The sequence below is a fragment of the Saccopteryx bilineata genome, chromosome 8 (genome assembly GCF_036850765.1).
Source record: "Saccopteryx bilineata isolate mSacBil1 chromosome 8, mSacBil1_pri_phased_curated, whole genome shotgun sequence".
Lineage (NCBI taxonomy): Eukaryota > Metazoa > Chordata > Mammalia > Chiroptera > Emballonuridae > Saccopteryx > Saccopteryx bilineata.
Genome location: NC_089497.1, coordinates 1,590,676 through 1,608,584, shown reverse-complemented (window position 1 = coordinate 1,608,584; position 17,909 = coordinate 1,590,676). Strand labels below are relative to the sequence as shown.

General features: G+C 51.5%; 1 protein-coding gene across 1 annotated transcript in view; it reads left to right on the top strand.

Moving 5' to 3' along the window:
- Positions 1-17,909, top strand: part of PCOLCE2 (procollagen C-endopeptidase enhancer 2) — a 52,841-nt gene extending 34,932 nt beyond the window's left edge. Inside the window, exons 4-9 of the mRNA XM_066241579.1 lie at positions 1,582-1,706; positions 2,787-2,923; positions 8,153-8,307; positions 11,693-11,776; positions 13,190-13,357; positions 17,354-17,909. Of these exons, the coding sequence (XP_066097676.1) occupies positions 1,582-1,706; positions 2,787-2,923; positions 8,153-8,307; positions 11,693-11,776; positions 13,190-13,357; positions 17,354-17,484 (800 nt within the window). The 3' untranslated portion in view covers positions 17,485-17,909. The remainder of the gene's footprint in view (positions 1-1,581; positions 1,707-2,786; positions 2,924-8,152; positions 8,308-11,692; positions 11,777-13,189; positions 13,358-17,353) is intronic.

The window sequence follows — 17,909 nt, the reverse complement described above, 5'->3', positions numbered from 1 at the left end:
ACCGAAAGCAACATCAAGACTTTTTATTTATTTATTTTTATTTTTTACAGAGACAGAGTGAGTCAGAGAGAGAGAGAGATAGGGACAGACAGACAGACAGACAGGAACAGAGAGAGATGAGAAGCATCAATCATTAGTTTTTTGTTGCGACACCTTAGTTGTTCATTGATTACTTTCTCATATGTGCCTTGACCGTGGGTCTTCAGGAGACCAAGTGACCCCTTCCTCGAGCCAGCAACCTTGGGTCCAAGCTCACCTTTGCTCAAACCAGATGAGCCCGCACTCAAGCTGGCGACCTCGGAGTCTTGAACCTGGGTCCTCTGCACCCCAGTCCGATGCTCTATCCACTGTGCCACTGCCTGGTCAGGCAACACTTTTTTTTTTTTTTTCACTAAACGCGTGCATCACAAGAAATCGTAAAGTAAGCTCCTCAAGCTGAAGGGAGGTGGTAACGTGAAGGGTATGGAAGGATTGAAGGCCATGAGGAATGGTAAACATGAATGATGATGCATTCTTCTCTTTAATTTCTTTCCATGTGTCCATTCAAAACTAAAACCAGTTTAACACTGCATTGTGGAATATATGATATATGTATAATGAATGTCATATATATATTATATATATATATCACAAGAATAGAACAAAGGCTGGAGAGATAAATGGAACTACACTGTTGCAACCCTGGCCAGTTGGCTCAGGAGCAAAGCATCGGCCTGGCAGGTAGAAGTTCCAGGTTCGATCCCCAGTCAGGACACACAGGAGAAGCGCCCATCTGCTTCTCCACCCCTCCCCCTCTCCTTCCTCTCTGTCTCTCTCTTCCCCTCCTGCAGCCAAGGCTCGACTGGAGTGAGTTGGCCTGGGCGCTGAGGATGGCTTGGTTGGTCCAAGTGCATCAGCCTCAGGTGCTAAAAATTAGCTTAGTATCAACCCGTGCATCAGCCCCATATGGGGTTGCCAGGTGGATCCCTGTCAGGGCCCATGCAGGAGTCTGCCTCACTATCTCCCCTCCTCTCACCTAAAAAAAAAAAAAAAAAAAAAAAAAAGGAAAGGAAAAAATTATTGAAGATGTGTCCCATACAACTCTTTGTTTTTTAGGTAATAAGAGTTTTCTATACCACCTAATTCCATTTTTATCCATGGGCACGGATTCACATGTATGCCATGTGTTGAGCCTGCATGACTTCTGAATGAGTGCATGCCCAAATATTTTCTCTTTATTTGTCCAAAAAAGAAAATGAAAGAAAGAAAAGAAGCGATAGTCCTGACTCCACTCCTTTGCTCTGTGCTGACGTGACGTCAGGTAGCAGAGAGCACTCAGCCTGTGCGTGTACGCTTGTATGTGTGCATGTGTGTGTACATGCGTGTGTGAGAGTGTGGGTGTGCATGTGTGCGCGCATGTGTGTTTGTGTAGAAGAGACTTTGGGACGACCTTTAAGAGAAAGTTTAAGAGCTTCTGCCATCGTCTTTATTTCCTATAATATCGCCTAATATCCCAAATTCCTACTTGCCTCATGGTCGCGTTGTGATAACCTCTACAAAGATATAAACTTGGATTTCTTCCCCTCTATTTAATAACATCAGGGGATCAGTATTGTGGAGGACGCCTCGAGAGACCTTCCGGCTCCTTCAAAACCCCCAACTGGCCAGACCGTGATTACCCTGCAGGAGTCACTTGTCTGTGGCACATCCTGGCCCCCAAGAATCAGGTGAGAGCCCCCCGAAAATGTGAAGAAAGTAACTCCCGGGGGAACTGTCTAGACCATGTGAGAGCCCCCACTCTCGAGAGCTGCTGCCCCATGCCGCGGGCACAGGTCTCCCTGCCCAGGAACACCAGATCCGGAGGGCTTTTGTGCTTATTTGACTTACAAAGTCGTGGGCTCACGTTTCCTGTTCCTAATTTCCGTGTGCAAAGCAGGTTTTGAAACACGCATGGCAGGCACCTTGCACGTGAGATGGTTTAACCGCTGTAGGAGATGTTACAGCAGCAGCCGCCACTCACTGTGGGAAGACAAACGTCCCCAGGTGCACGTGTGCACGTCTCCGGGTCCCCTTCGCTCCCATAGCAACCCCCTTGCGTCCTCGGAGCAGGCATCCCCGTCGCTGAATCAGAAACAGCCAGCCGGCCTCACTTTGACAGAGCCAATGTCAACAGGCCCCATTGTCTCTTCCGAGAGCAGGTGGTCTGCTGAGACAGCTCATCTGCTTCATAGGGTTTGGGTTTTTTTCGTTATTGCTGTTACTGTTATTTAAAGTAGAATCTGTGCGGGTCCCCCACAACTAACTTAATTCATCGCTGTGAAACCGACCAACAACAGAGAAGGCCTTGTTTCCAGTGCTCATTAGTTTGTGGTTACCTGAATTTGCACCGGGACCCACTTCTGTATGTTAATGGCAGGACAGAACGCCGCCTGGGAATGGACCAGGCCCACTCTGGGGACATTTGAAAATAACCCCCCCCCCCCGTACTTTCGTAGCTCTATGTGAATGGAGCTCCTAAGTGTAGGGTTCCTAACCAAGGTTGGTCGGGGATCAATCGACGTGTGATCTTTCGGAATGATTAAGAAAAGGAAAGCCAGAGACTAGCCCGAGAAGTATGAGTAATACCACAGGAGAAATAGGGAAACAGGCAAGAATAATTTAAACGGAATGAATACTTTTTTTTTTTTTTTTACACCAAGGAGAGTCGCAGTCCCCTGCGAGTCTGAGGAGAGGACGAGGGGAGAGTTTCCCTGGTGGAGACCCCGCGAGGCCGCCTGGACCCCTCTGACCCTCTGCTTTCACTCCAGGTCATCGAGGTCAAGTTCGAGAAGTTTGACGTCGAGCGGGACAACTACTGCCGGTACGACTACGTGGCCGTGTTTAACGGCGGCGAAGCCAACGACGCCCGGAGAGTCGGGAAGTACTGCGGGGACAGCCCACCCGCGTGAGTGGCACCGGCGTCTTCATTTGGGACGTGTCCGTGTCCGTGGCCCTTGCGTGTCTCTCCTTCGAGACGTGTCCGTGTCCGTGGCCCTCGCGTGTCTCTCCTTCGGGACGTGTCCGTGTCCGTGGCCCTCGCGTGTCTCTCCTTCGGGACGTGTCCGTGTCCGTGGCCCTCGCGTGTCTCTCCTTCGGGACGTGTCCGTGTCCGTGGCCCTCGCGTGTCTCTCCTTCGGGACGTGTCCGTGTCCGTGGCCCTCGCGTGTCTCTCCTTCGGGACGTGTCCGTGTCCGTGGCCCTCGCGTCTCTCCTTCGGTTGCTCGGTCATCTATCTTTTATTTCCTGAGCGATGTGTGTTGCCGTGTGTTCATGACTCCCTGTGTTCTGTGACCAGGGAACCAACGCCAAGAATAGGCAGCCTGGAGAGTCAGGTGGTCTCACCATGTCGGAGAGGCCTGGAGAGACACACACACACACAGACACACACACAGACATCATACACAGCCACACACACACAGCCACACACACACACAGACACACACACACACAGACACACACACACATACAGACACACACACACCATACACAGCCACACACACAGACACACACACACAGACACACACACAGACACACAAACAGACACACACACACACCATACACAGCCACACACACAGACACACACACACAGACACACAGACACACACACACAGACACACACACAGACACACACACATACACACACAGACACACACACACACACACAGACACACAGACACACACACACAGACACACACACATACACACACACAGACACACACACACACACAGACACACACACAGACACACAGACACACAGACACACACACAGACACACACACACATACACACACAGACACACACACAGACACACACACACATACACACACACACACAGACACAGACACACACACAGACACACACACACACAGACACACACACAGACACACACACACATACACACACAGACACACACACAGACACAGACACACACACAGACACACACACACACAGACACACACAGACACACACACACACACACAGACACACACACACAGACACACACACACACACACAGACACACACACACTCCAGGGGCGGGTGCCGAGTCAGATGCACGCAGAGGTCACCGCCCTGCAGACCTCAGGGTCACGACAAGCAGCATCAGAGTGAATGAGAGAATTCTGAGGGGAGAAAACTGGAGGCTGCCTCCTGGGCGTCCCGAGCAGGCAGCCAGGCAGCGGAAGACAGACCCAGGTGACCCGACCTGATCAGGCTCCGTCCTGGACTTTTCCAAGCCTCAGAGCTCCTCCTGATGTTGTTGCTCGGATTTTTGGTGTGAGAACCTGAAAGCTACTTATCAGAGCATTTCTGGAGCTGCACCACTGGCTAGCTGTGTGACGCTGGACACGGTGCCCAACTGCCTAACTCCTCTCTACTGTATTTTGGTGCAAGATATACTGCTCACAAAAATGAGGGGATATTTCAAAATGAATATGAAGTGATTAAAAAAAAGCAGCACTTGGCCCTGGCCAGTTGGCTCAGCGGTAGAGCGTTGGCCTGGTGTGCAGGAGTCCCGGGTTTGATTCCCGGCCAGGGCACACAGGAGAGGTGCCCATCTGCTTCTCCACCCCTCCCCTCTCCTTCCTCTCTGTCTCTCTCTTCCCCTCCCGCAGCCAAGGCTCCATTGGAGCAAAGTTGGCCCGGGCACTGAGGATGGCTCCATGGCCTCTGCCTCAGGCGCTAGAATGGCTCCGGTCACAACGGAGCAACAGCCCAGATGGGCAGAGCATCACCCCCTGGTGGGCATGCCGGGTGGATCCCGGTCGGGCGCACGTGGGAGTCTGTCTGTTTGCTGCCCCCCCCCCAGCTTCTAACTTCAGAAAAATACAAAAAAATAAGCATTTAATTTTTTTTTTTATTAAACGAGAACATCAGAAAAGCAAACAACAAGTCAAAGAAAGTGGTTCAATTATGCAAATGAGAGGCAAAACCAACTTTTATTTCACTGGTGAAAATGCACTACATAAAAGGTGGAAAATACTGAAATACTGCAGTGTCTATACGTTCCCTGGTCCCCTAATTTTTGTGAGCAGTTCACATCTGCGTGTACAACACTAGGAAAAGTGACAACACGTGAAATGACTGTAGCTTGCCGTGGAAATCACCATTCTGCACAGGTGAACACCCTCCCCTCCTCTGTTGCTTACACATAATTCAATTATATGAATCACTGCTTTTACGTACGTTTCTACGGTTTCCACAGGCACTTGGAGTTAAAGCAAGGATTCTCCTTTGTTTTTTCAGTTTAAATTCATTTATATTTAAGTGCGATCGTTACAAAGAATTTTTTTAATGCATTCAGGCTAGTGGCAACTTAAAGACCGGTCTATCTGAGTCCGGCAGAATGGGTGCCCCTGAATTCTGCTGGCAGCAGCTGGGACACCCAGCGTGTGTGGACATGTGTGAGGTAACCGGATACAAAGGTGGATCAGGAGTGGGAGGGGTGTAAAGGGCAGATGGGTGAGCTGGCAAGAGAGTGTCCTGGGTGAGCTTCTGACAGGGGGTCGGGCGTCAGGGAGGCTTTTTGGAGGACAGGTGATCTCTTGGAGGAAGAGTTAGAGGCAAAAGGAAGGACAGACATGTTCCAATCAGAGAGAACGCCATCAGCCAAGACCCAGGAGAGACACACGCTCTTCTAGAGCCTATCCCCGGGGTGGGGGCCTAGAGAGAGATGGGGGGGTTGGTCGGGCGCTCCATCCTGCAGACATGGGGCCCTCGGAGTGCGTTTAGGCAGGAGATGACAGGACCAGCGCCCCTAGAACCCCGTCCCAGGCATGGTGAGCAGGGCTGGTTGGGAGGTTGTGACAGTGCTCCAGGCCCAGTTGGGGGAGGAGGGGGAAGGAGGGGGGAGGGAGAGAAGGAGGGAGGGGGAGGGGGAGGGAGGGAGGGAGCACGAAGGAGGGGGGAGAGATGGAAGGAGGGAGGGAGAGGGGGCAGGGAGGGAGGGAGCAGGGAGGAAGGGGGAGAGAGGGAAGGAGGGACGGAGAGGGAGGAGGGAGGGAGGAGTGGGGGAAGATGAAGAGGAGGCGGAGGACGAAGGAATATTTAGGCAGGACAGGGCAGTTGATTGACTTTGATCGAAGGAGAGGAAGAGTGGGGTGTGACACAGCAGAAAGTGTGTGACACACGGAACCGTGTCCTTCACCTGTTCCCGGGTTGCCAGGGCGGAGCCGATCCGAGGGCCATTTCCCCTCGCCTTCCTGGCGATTTGTAACGTGGCACGCAGCCCTCCATCCACCCGTGGCGCCCAGACTCTGTGACCTCCACATGAAAGCTCGGTGGCAAGTGTGACAGAAATAGGAGTGTTACCAAAGGACCCCCTTCTTGAGAAAATTCAGAGTCCCATGTGTGCTTCCAAGATGCGGTCAGAGCATGACCTCTATGATCCTGACACCCAGCCTGGCGGGCTGACCTGCACGTGTCGGGTCTTGAAGGTTTCCTTCGGTGCTTACCATAACTTGACGAAACACTTGGTGACGGTGGCGAACAAAACAAGAGGAACATTGTGTCGTTTGTCTGTTGAGAACTGTGTTTCATGCATACCGTTAGTAGTTCGTATGTATTTAATGGGATGAGTTTTCAAAAGCAAGGTAGAATATTTCTGTCCAAGGCGTGATTCTCAGAAGGGTTCTTACTGTCACCTCGTCACTTGCTGTCCACGATGCCAACAAAGAGATCCCGCCAAGGAGACGCCTCGGAGAAAGCACATTAGTCAGCCCACCCATTAACTCAATTAAATGACTTCTTTCATTTTCCACTTCTGACTTAGTTTTTAAATAGAATTAGACAAACAGCATTTCTTTTTTTTTGTAGCGTTGTTTAAATGAGAACAGCAAAAGCTTAAATGGAGCTGCTATTTGTCGTGCCCTGAGATTTAAGAGAGCTGTTGAGCCGCCCTTGATGGGCACCGCTAAGTCGTTAGTACCGACGAACCAGCAAGCCCCTGAAATAGCTTTCAAGTTGGAGTTTGTAACGGTGTCATTCATGGCCATCGAAACAAAGCTGTCCCTTTCTCTTTCTCCTTCATAGAGTTTTGCTACCAGGAGGATACACAGAGATGTTTCCGTACAGAAGAACACTCTTTAAGAATGTTCGGCTGAGCCCTGCATGGCTTTTATTTTTTTATGTGCAGGTGACCAGCTCTTTGGCCGTGTCTTCTCAAGGTCTGGGGGAATTTGTTCCTTAAATTTCTCCATCAGATTCTCCGTGGGCAGCGTCCCTAGCTCTCTGGGACAGCTGGGACCCAGAGCCCTCATTCAGAGAAGCCGTGGGGTTCCCCCATCTGGCTGACTCCCAGCCGCCGCCTCCCTGTTCACATGGGTCTCTGTGTCTCCCACGGTCTCCAGACTTACCTGGTCCTGGGTTCAAAGCCCAACTCTCCTGCATACTAGCTGCAGGGCCACAGGCAAATCACTTGAACCCTCTGAACTTCAGCTGCCTCTTCCATAACAAAGGGATAAGAATATGGTGGTGGGCCTTGACCAGTTGGCTCAGTGGTAGAGCATCAGTCCTGTATATGCATGTCCTGGGTTCAATTCCCGGTCAGGGCACACAGGAGAAGTGCCCACCTGCTTCTCTGTCCCTACCTCTCTTGTTTCTTTCTCTCTCTCTCTCTCTCTCTCTACCCCTCTCCTGCAGCCATGGCTCCATTGGTTCAAATGCATGGGTCCTGGACACTGAGGATGGCTCTGTAGAGCTTCCACCTCAGGCACTAAAAATAGCTCGGTTGTGAGCATGGTCCCAGATGGGCAGACAATCGGCCCCAGACAGGGCTTGCCGGGTGCATCCTGGTCAGGGCACAGGCGGGAGTCTATCTCCTCTCCTCTCACTTGGAAAAGAAGAAAAAATAGATTAAAAAAAAGAATAAGGTTGTGGTGCAAATAGAATCGGAGGGTGTGGGTCAAGCACAGGGGCCCCCCCCTTAGCGAACGTGCAGTAAATGGTAGCGACGAGCAGGAATAGTGAAGCGATTAAGGTTTTTCACCCTTTCGATGTATTTTAGCTTTTAAGTTTAAACCAGCACAGTAGTAACTTGTCAGAAATTAACGGGAAGCTAGGAGAGTCTACCTTTCAGAGAGGTGCCACTTAACCCTACAGTACATGTATTCACTTACACACGTTTCTGTTCCTTTAGGCCCATTGTCTCCGAGAGAAACGAGCTCCTCATTCAGTTCTTCTCAGACTTGAGTCTAACTGCGGATGGATTCATTGGTCACTACAAGTTCAGGCCAAGGAAACTGCCCACGACCGCAGCGCCCACAGTCACCACCACGTTCGCCACCACCACAGGTGCGTCCCTCGGTCCTGAAGTCGGTGCGCAAGACTTAAGGCGTATTTAAAAAATAAAAATCCTTTGAAGTAGAAAAAAAAATCAGAAGGAAGGCGGTTGACCCTAAAATAAGCTAAGATGGTAACATCTGTAAGAGAATAATAATGACACCCGCTTAATAAAAGGATAAGGGGGTAAGCGTACTAATAAAGCTATTAATTTTTAAGTGTCACCTAAGTAAATTACTAGGAACCCTGTAACAGATCATTAGAAGACTGATTTTTTTCTTTCTTTCCTCACACTTGTAAAGTGATGGTTTTCTTTTTATTATGTAGAATGATAGGTTAAGTCTGTTCAGGAGATTGTAGGTTGCAGTTCTAGAGCTTTGCTACCTACCTGTTCTCACTGTCATCATCTCCCAATATGTGGCTGGATTCTTTTGTTTTGTTGTGTGTGTGTGTGTGTGTTTTTTCTTCCTTCCAAAATGTGTCAAATACACAATAGGTTACTTTTCAAACGGGAGTCAATCGAATGAAAATAGTTGACGTGTCCCAGAAGTCATTTGCACACTCTGGTCCGGGACACATCTTAAGAATTGGAAAGGCAGAGAGGGAGACCCTAGCCCCACCCACTGGGGGGTCTCAGGCCTCAAGGATCAAACTCTAAATCCAGGGAAGAGGAAAAAGTGAGAAGGAAGGTTCTAAGGCAGGGGTCCCCAAACTTTTTACACAGGGGGCCAGTTCACTGTCCCTCAGACCGTTGGAGGGCCGGACTATAAAAAAAACTATGAACAAATCCCTATGCACACTGCACATATCTTATTTTAAAGTAAAAAACCAAAACAGGAACAAATACAATATTTAAAATAAAGAACAAGTAAATTTAAATCAACAAATTGACCAGTATTTCAATGGGAACTATGCCCCTCTCACTGACCACCAATGAAAGAGGTGCCCCTTCCGGAAGTGCGGCTGGGCCGGATAAATGGCCTCAGGGGGCCGCATGTGGCCCGCGGGCTGTAGTTTGGGGACCCCTGTTCTCAAGGTAATCAAGGAGCAGGCTGAGATAAGATCAACCCCTCAGCAAGGCCGTCGTGGGCTGGTTATTCCCCGGAGCACCCCTCCCCCACATGTGCCACCTTGTGGCCTGGACGGGCACTGCCTCCCACTCATCTCAGTGGACCCTGGAGTCCTCCTTCTTTCTAGTGAATTCTCAGGGTCACGCCCATGGTGCTGACGGGTTCCCAGCTCTTTCTGAATGTCCAGTCCTAACCTGTCCCTGGCATTGCAAACACGGGTTTGGAATTCTCTCCTGGGGTTTCACAACTGCTAGACGGTTGAATGAAAACCCATCAAACTCAACTTGCTTCTTATCACGCTGTTTTCTGCCTTAAACCAGCTTCTCCACCTCTGCCCCCCAGGCATGGCCCACAGCAGCAGAGCCAGCACTTAGGTCATGTGTGACCCCTCCCTGCATGCCCGTCCCCCCACCCCCACCCCACAGCATACACAGAGGGCCAATCCCACTGCTCTCCCCTTTAAAGTCATTCGGTGCCACGCACGGCCTTAGCCACTACTGAGCTGTTAAAACGTGCCCGCTGACACTGAGGAACTGCAGTTTTAATTTAATGAGATTTAGGAAGCCCCGTGTGGCTAGTGGCTACCCGCGTGGACAGCGTGGGGACCCGGCTCCTTGGCGTGTCCATAGGCCCTCCGCACGTCACTCCCGTTCTCTCGCTACTTTCATCGTTAGTCCCGGTTCCCGCTCTCCCCGCTCTCCGAGTAGTTGCGATTTTATCCTGAGGGTGGGCGGAGCGGCGGACGGATTTAAGCAAAGTTCAGGATCAGACGTACACTGTGAAGATCGCTCGGGCGCTGGGCGGGGAACGGATCAGCGGGGTGAAGGGGACCCGAGGCCTGTGGTTGTCCCTGTAAACAGGGCTGTGACAGGCGCACAGACAGTCCGGAGATGCTCAGTGCTGTGCGAGTCACAGACCTTGGGAGAGGGTGACAGGGCTTGGTGATGAACCGGACCAAGAGGGGGTCAGAAAGGTGTCAAGAGGCCTCCCGGGTCCCTGGCTTGCAGAGCGCCCAGAGGACAGTGTAGCCATTCAGTGACGCTGAGAACTGGAGTTGGGGGTGGACTTTTTTTTTTTTTTGTATTTTTTTTGTATTTTTTTGAAGTGAGAAGCAGGGAGGCAGTCAGACAGACTCACCCATGCACCCCATCGGGATCCACCTGGCATGACCAGCAGGGGGCAGATGCTCTGCCCATATGGGGCGCCGCTCTGCCACAATCAGAGCCATTCTAGTGCCTGAGGCAGAGGCCACAGAGCCATCCTCAGCGCCTGGGCCAACTTTGCTCCAATGGAGCCTTGGCTGCGGGAGGGGAAGAGAGAGACAGAGAGGAAGGAGAGGGGGAGGGGCAGAGAAGCAGATGGGCGCTTCTCCTGTGTGCCCTGACCGGGAATTGAACCCAGAACATCTGTACACCAGACCAATGCTCTATCCACTGAGCCAACTGTCCAGCACCCCAACCAAACAATTTTGTTCCAGTTGTTTTGTTTAGTTCTTCCTAGAATATTGCCACATATAAGTGAATAATTAGCAAATATTTTTCAAGCGATTTTTTTTTTTCTTAATGATGGTAAGGGGGGTGAAATATGTTCATTTTGTTAAGTTGGGGTTTCTCCACCTTGGCATGGTTAACAGTTCGGGCCACAGAATTCCTGTTGTTGTTGGGCACGTCCATAGTGAGATAGCTTGAGCAAAGTACCCACTAGATGTCACCCCCCACCCCGAGTCGTGACAACCAGAAATATTTCCAGACGGGCATACATGACAGGCTCAACACACATGTGTAGTAGTTGGTTGCGTCTAACTCCAGATCTGACACACTTGACACAGGAGCGGTGTCTCTAAAAACCCTGCGCTACTCACATTTAAGCAATTGCTTAAGTTAAACGCACTAGAGACCTCCCTCCCTCCTCGGGGGAAACACCCTACGATTCCTTGGGCACAGTGAAGAACACACCTGTCGTTCCTGAGTTCGTATTTGTGGTACGAGGTTATTCTCATCAGGACACGTGAAGACTGTATCTATTTTCGGTTATAGTGTTCATTTTATAAAAAGGGAGGAAGGAAATAGGGCTAATTCTAGGTTATCTTTGATCTCAGGTTTAAATTTCAGCGAAGGGTATTGAGTTAGACGGAGGACGTTGGACCAGTTGCTGGTCGCACAAAAAGCTTCTTTGGCAAGCCCTCTGATTACATTATTTCATTGCAATGATGTCTGGGCGGCTCCGGGCAGCGGGTGGGCATATGAAGTTGACGGATTCCTATCTAAACACCCATTGTACTTGAATTGCTTTTCCTGAAGCTCCCTGTCTTTCTTCCTTGAATGAAGGTGTCAGACCCACCGTGGCCACGTGTCAACAGAAATGTCGGTGGACAGGTACCCTGGAGAGCAATTACTGTTCCAGTAACTTTGGTAAGAGATCAGACCGGCCTCTTCTCGTGAGTGAGGAAAGCGAGATTGCGCACTTAGTCTGAAGGGGATGGCCGTGAATGACAGGAAGGGGTCAGCTCCACTCGGGACGGAGCCAGGGAAACACGTCCGCACCCGCGGAGGTGGGCTGGCTGGCCCTCTGCAAAGGGTTCGCTTTCACCACCGCGAAAAGATGCGTAGACAACACACACTCCTGAGACAGGGGCCGCCAGGATGCGCCCTCTGACGGGCTCGGTGCTCCTGAAAAAGCAGCTGTGCGTGTTTTTCTCTCGCACGTGTTTCACGTATTGGTTACTTTTCACACGTCTGTAATTTCCGCATCAGTACACGAGAGGCAGGCGAGCTGGCCTCTCGCACAAGAAATTCAAGTAGTATTTCCTCGTTGGTGTCCTACCAAGGACGAAATTAAAACTTGGAAATCTGAAATTCATTAGGAAACACGGATAAATTGGGACGTGAGTAGGCGCTACTTAGAACACCTGAGCTTTCTCAATTAAGAAAGAAAGAAAGAAAGAAAGAAAGAAAGAAGAAAGAAAGAAAGAAAGAAAGAAAGAAAGAAAGAAAGAAAGAAAGAAAGAATTGCACTTTTCATGAAAACCACTCAAGAGCCAAAGATACCCAACATCATTATGTTGCTTCTTTTCAAAAGGACCATTTAAGCAAAGTTTGACCGGGAAACGGAAGCTGCCGTAGCCCGAATAACTAACCCAGGACTGGGGCCTCAGCCAAGCGGACAGGTGTGCTGTCCTGACGTGAGGTTACGTAATAAGAAAGCAGCTGGATTTTGCTGTTTTGTTGTTTTTTTAAGCAAGACGATGTTGTGTGACCTCTCAGTTCTATCCTTTGACTTGTTAAATGGGATACACAGGGTGATGAGAAAGAGAACGTCAAAAGCCCAATAACAGACAGATGTTTACCGATAATTAGAGAGAGACGGCGACCCATGAGATGGGCCGAAGTTGCAGGAGCGAGGGCAGCTGAGAGAAGGGTGGGTGAAGGCGCAGAAAGGCAGGCTCCCACCCACACAGAGAGCGAGAGTCCCATCTCCGTGGCCAGACCCCGGAATGCAACCTCTTAGTGTGGTGTGGCCCCTGAAGATTCAGGAGATGTTGAGCACGCCCCGTGGAGGCTGAGACACCTGTGTCTTCCACGTTGGCTAAGACGTGGTGAGAGTCCTCCTCTCTGTCTCAGACTACAGCGTGGCTCCCTCTCTTCAACCTGAATTTCGGTGACAAGCGTCCAGAATCAAATCAGACACCTCTGTTAGGGCCACCTTGGGTCTCTTGAGCATGAAAATGCATCTCCTCTGAAACCTGGAGAAATGTGAGATTCTTTCGGGTCCCGCCTGCGTCTGCCCACAGGGCGACCCGGTCTCACGGCTGTTCTCTCCCACAGTGATCGCGGGCACCATCATCACCGCCGTCGCTCGAGGGGGCAGTCTACACGCCACGGTCTCGCTCATCAACATCTACAAGGAGGGGACCCTGGCCATCCAGCAGGCCGGCAAGAACATGAGTGCCAAGCTGGTCGTGGTCTGCAGGCAGTGCCCGCTGCTCAGAAGGGGTGAGGAAGCGGGAAATCCCGCGCCTGGTTGCTGGGGAGCTCGGGGACAGGGAAGGGGACAGGGAAGGGGACTGGGGGGGGGGTAGGCGCTCCGAGCAGCGCCTGGGTGTGCCCCTGCTGCGGGAGAGAAGGAAGACCAGGGGGTCGGGCAGAACCGAGCGCTGGTCCTGGTTCTCGTGCTGTGTGTGGACCAGGAGGAGGAGGTCAGCACAGGGGAAGAGGTTCGGGAGATGTTCGGCAAGAAAAGGCAGCTCAGAGCTGAAGTTCAGAAGAGAGAGAGGAGAGGCGTGTATGGGCCGGAAGGAAGGATTGGGGATCATTTTCAGAAATAGGATCATTCGATCCATAGATGGGATTGGGTTTTATAAGAGAAATTATGGAAAAAGGAAAATTACTCCAGAGCGAGAGGCACATAATCTTTTTTTTTTTAAGTTTTCCATCGATTTCAGAGAACCAGAGAGAGAGAAGCATCAACTCATTGTCCCACTTAGTTGTTCCATGAGCAGTGCACTCATGGGTTGTTTCTCACATGGACCCTGACTGGGAGTTGAACTTGTCACCTGGGGCACACCAGGACAATGCTCTATCCACTGAGCCACCTGGCCAGTGGATAAAAATTCTGGAAGAATTTTTAAACAAGCTCCTTAACTTAGAAAAGTAATATATGTTATATATATAATTATATTATATTATAAATATAAATATACTAAATTATAAATATATTGTTATATATTATATATTAATATATGTTATATATATATTAAGTTTAAGTAAAGAGAGAAGGATAGAAAATAAAATGTGAAGCTGTTTCCCTTTTAAATGCAGAGGTCCTATGAAAAGTTCCTTCCAGGAAGTCTCTACCCATCAATACACTTGGACAAATGGGATCAGGCTAGACATACCTTTTGCAACTCCCTACACACACACACGCGATATCCGTGCGGACATCTTTCCATAAACGACCCATGTAGTTACAGCCCTCTCTCTGAAAGGGCAGTGAAGTGACTCCTGGTGCCCCACGGCGTGATGGTCAGGTCTCTCTGCCCCATCTCGTCTCATCCGTGTCCTCACTCTCATTCCAGGACTCCCAAAACCAAAACAAAACAACCAGACAGACAGACAGACAGAGATACAGAATGTTCACTTCAAGAAAGCTTGACTCTGGCTCTGGCTGGTTGGCTCAGTGGTAGAGCATCGGCCTGGAGTGTGGATGTCCCGGGTTCAATTCCTGGTCAGGGCACACAGGAGAAGTGACCATCAACTTCTCTACTCCTCCCCCTTCTCTCTCTCTCTCTCTCTCTCTCTCTCTGTCTCTCTCTCTCTTTTCTCTCTCTCTCCCCCTCCTGCAGCCGTGGCTCAGTTGGAGAGAGTTGGCCCCAGGTGCTGAGGATGGCTCCAGAGCCTCTGCCTCAGGCACTAAGAAGAGCTCAGTTGCTGAGCAATGCCCAAGATGGGCAGAGCATCACCCCCTGGCGAGCATGCCAGGTGGATCCCAGTCAGGGCACATGCAGGAGTCTCTCTGCCTCCCCTCCTCTCACTAAAAAAAATACACATAGGCCCTGGCCGGTTGGCTCAGTGGTAGAGCGTCGGCCTGGCGTGCAGAAGTTCCGGGTTCGATTCCCGCCCAGGGCACACAGGAGAAGCGCCCATCTGCTTTTCCACCCCTCCCCCTCTCCTTCCTCTCTGTCTCTCTCTTCCCCTCCCACAGCGAGGCTCCATTGGAGCAAGGATGGCCCGGGCGCTGGGGATGGCTCCTTGGCCTCTGCCCCAGGCGCTAGAGTGGCTCTGGTCGCAGCAAAGCGACGCCCCGGAGGGGCAGAGCATCTCCCCCTGGTGGGCAGAGCGTCACCCCCTGGTGGGCGTGGCGGGTGGATCCCGGTCGGGCGCATGCGGGAGTCTGACTGTCTCTCCCCGTTTCCAGCTTCAGAAAAATACAAAACAAAACAAAACAAAAAAATACACACATACACACAAAGAAAAGAAAGCTTGACTCTAAAGTCAGGAGGCCGCAGTCTCATGTGGATTTTTCAAAGGAAGTAGCGAAGGCACTATGAAAAAAGATAACCCTTCTTCCCAGTATCACGCACATCTAAGTGCTAACACGGAGAGCTCCTGGTGACGCGGGCAGTCCAGCCGTGCGATGGCCCCCACCCACCCAGCCCATCCAGCCTTCGCACGCTCAAGACCACGGTGACCACGGTGTCAGCCCCCAGGGCGAGGGTGATGCAGGAGGAGCAGCAAACGCGCATCTCCCTTGCGCCACCGGCGGGAGAGGGAGAAGGGAGGGCGTCCTCGTGCGCACTGCCGCCGTGACGGTTTTCTGCCGCGATGTGAATCCTCAGAGCCGAACCCACCGAACCGCGGTGCGGGCCCCCGTCCGGGTCTCACCTAGCCAGACACACGCATATGATGAAAAATGGTATCAACAGAAGTGCTTTATTCGTACCTGTCACGCCGGTGGTGGCCGAGGCCAAGCAGGTCCACGTGGGATTCGAGCAGATGGCAGAGGAGCTGCGGAGCCGGAAGTGCTGGGCCATTTCCGTTTATTAGATTCTTGCAACAGCAGACGAGCAACAGGCCGGGGAAACCGCTTCTCACGTGGCTGTGAGCCAAGAATAAAATCAGCCCTCGCGGCGGCGGGTGGGGGTCCCCCAAAGGGCCCCTCGCGGCGGCAGACGGGGGTCCCCCAAACGGCCCCTCGTGGTGGCGGACGGGGGGGTCCCCCAAACGGCCCCTCCGGCGGCGGGCAAGGAACCGGCACCAAGTCCTGGCTATGTAGCCTGACACGGGCTAAGGGCTACAGACGTGGCTCTGCCCCATGCTCAGGCACTAATCCTGCAAAGGGCAAGCCCCCCACGGCTGTTTTCCCTGCGGTACCTGTGTTCTGGGGGACGACAGGATGCAAGGAAGCACGCGATCCAACCGCGCCCTGAAGAAACTCACACAGTATAGATGCCTGAGACTGGGGATGCCTGAGACTGGGGATGCCTGAGACTGGGGATGCCTGAGACTGGGGATGCCTGAGACTGGGGATGCCTGAGACTGGGGAAACCTTCAAGGCAGCAAGGCCTGAAGACGGGCTGTTAGTTGCCAAAAGTGTGGAAAACCCCGGGGCCCTGTGGGAGTGGGAGAGGCCGTGTGAGGAAGGCACTCCAGGGAGCGCTAGAGGTAGCCTGAGGAGCGAGAGCCCCTCACATGGACACGTGTGTCGTTCTTGGCCAACGCACAGTAAGTGTGCCGGACCACAGCACCCAGAGCAGGCGTGACTGCGCCTCTTCCTCCCACCCGGGCTCCTCACGTCAGCACAGCTACGTCAGCACAGCTGGGACACTAGATTTCTGCTGATGGGAGTCTTAAACCAGATCTCCTCCTAGTATCGTTGTTTCATTTATATCATTGTAGCATTAATGTTTATCTAGCCTTGGCCCGGCCTGTGGAAGTCCCAGGTTCGATTCCCCATCAGAGCACACAGAAGTGACCATCTGCTTCTCCACCCCTTCCCCTTCTCTCTCTCTCTCCTCTCTCTCTCTTTCTTTCTTCCTGTCCCACAGCCATGGCTCAAATAGTTCGAGCAAGTTGGCCCTAGTCGCTGAGGATGGCTCCATAACCTTGCCTCCGGCGCTGAAATGGTTCTGTTGCCGAGCAACTGAGCATCACTCTGTAAGGCAGCGGTTCTCAACCTGTGGGTCGTGACCCCGGCAGGGGTCGAACGACCAAAACACAGGGGTTGCCTAATATGTATTTTCCGATGGCTTTAGGCGACCCCTGTGTTTTGATTGTTTGACCTCTGCCAGGGTCGTGACCCACAGGTTGAGAACCGCCGCTGTAAGGGGTTGGCCGGGCAGATCCCGGTCTGTCTGTTTGCCTCTCCACCTTCCAACCTCTCAATTTTAAAAAATGTAATCTAGAGATAAATTATAGGTGAAGTTGTTTCAAATAAACACACATCGAGAAAAACTTAATGTTCTCTTTCTCTCTCTCTTTTTTTTTTTTTAGGTCAAAATTACATTATTATGGGCCAGGTGGGTGACGATGGCCGAGGCAGAGTCATGCCTAGCAGCTTCGTCATGCTGTTCAAGACCAAGAACCACAAGCTCCTGAACGCCCTGGAGCACAGGCAGTGCTGAGGGCGGCCTGGGTCCCCGGGAGCTCCGGCCTGTCATTGCTGCAAAGAGAGAGATCTATTTTTCTCCGTAGAAACACAGCCTCCCTCATCCTGTTGAATATCGAGCACTCAGAAAGATTCCCTCTTCACACGACGCAGGTGCGGGACCTGCAGGACCGCGGACGGAGGCCGGCTGTGTGCCCACCCCCGGAGCAAGCAGACGCCTCGGAGCGGCGCTGGGACGTGAACGGGACCACACGCAGGCAGCATGGAAGCGTGTATTTATACAACTCTGTGAAAGGGGATTTTAGAAATGGGGTTTTGTGAAGATGTTTAAAGAGAGAGAGAGAGAGATTTTATAAGTGCAATATTCACTCCAAGGAGTTTATATTCTTTTCTTGCCTTTTTAAAGTCAGTGCTTAATAAAATATTTTTAAATGATTCTTA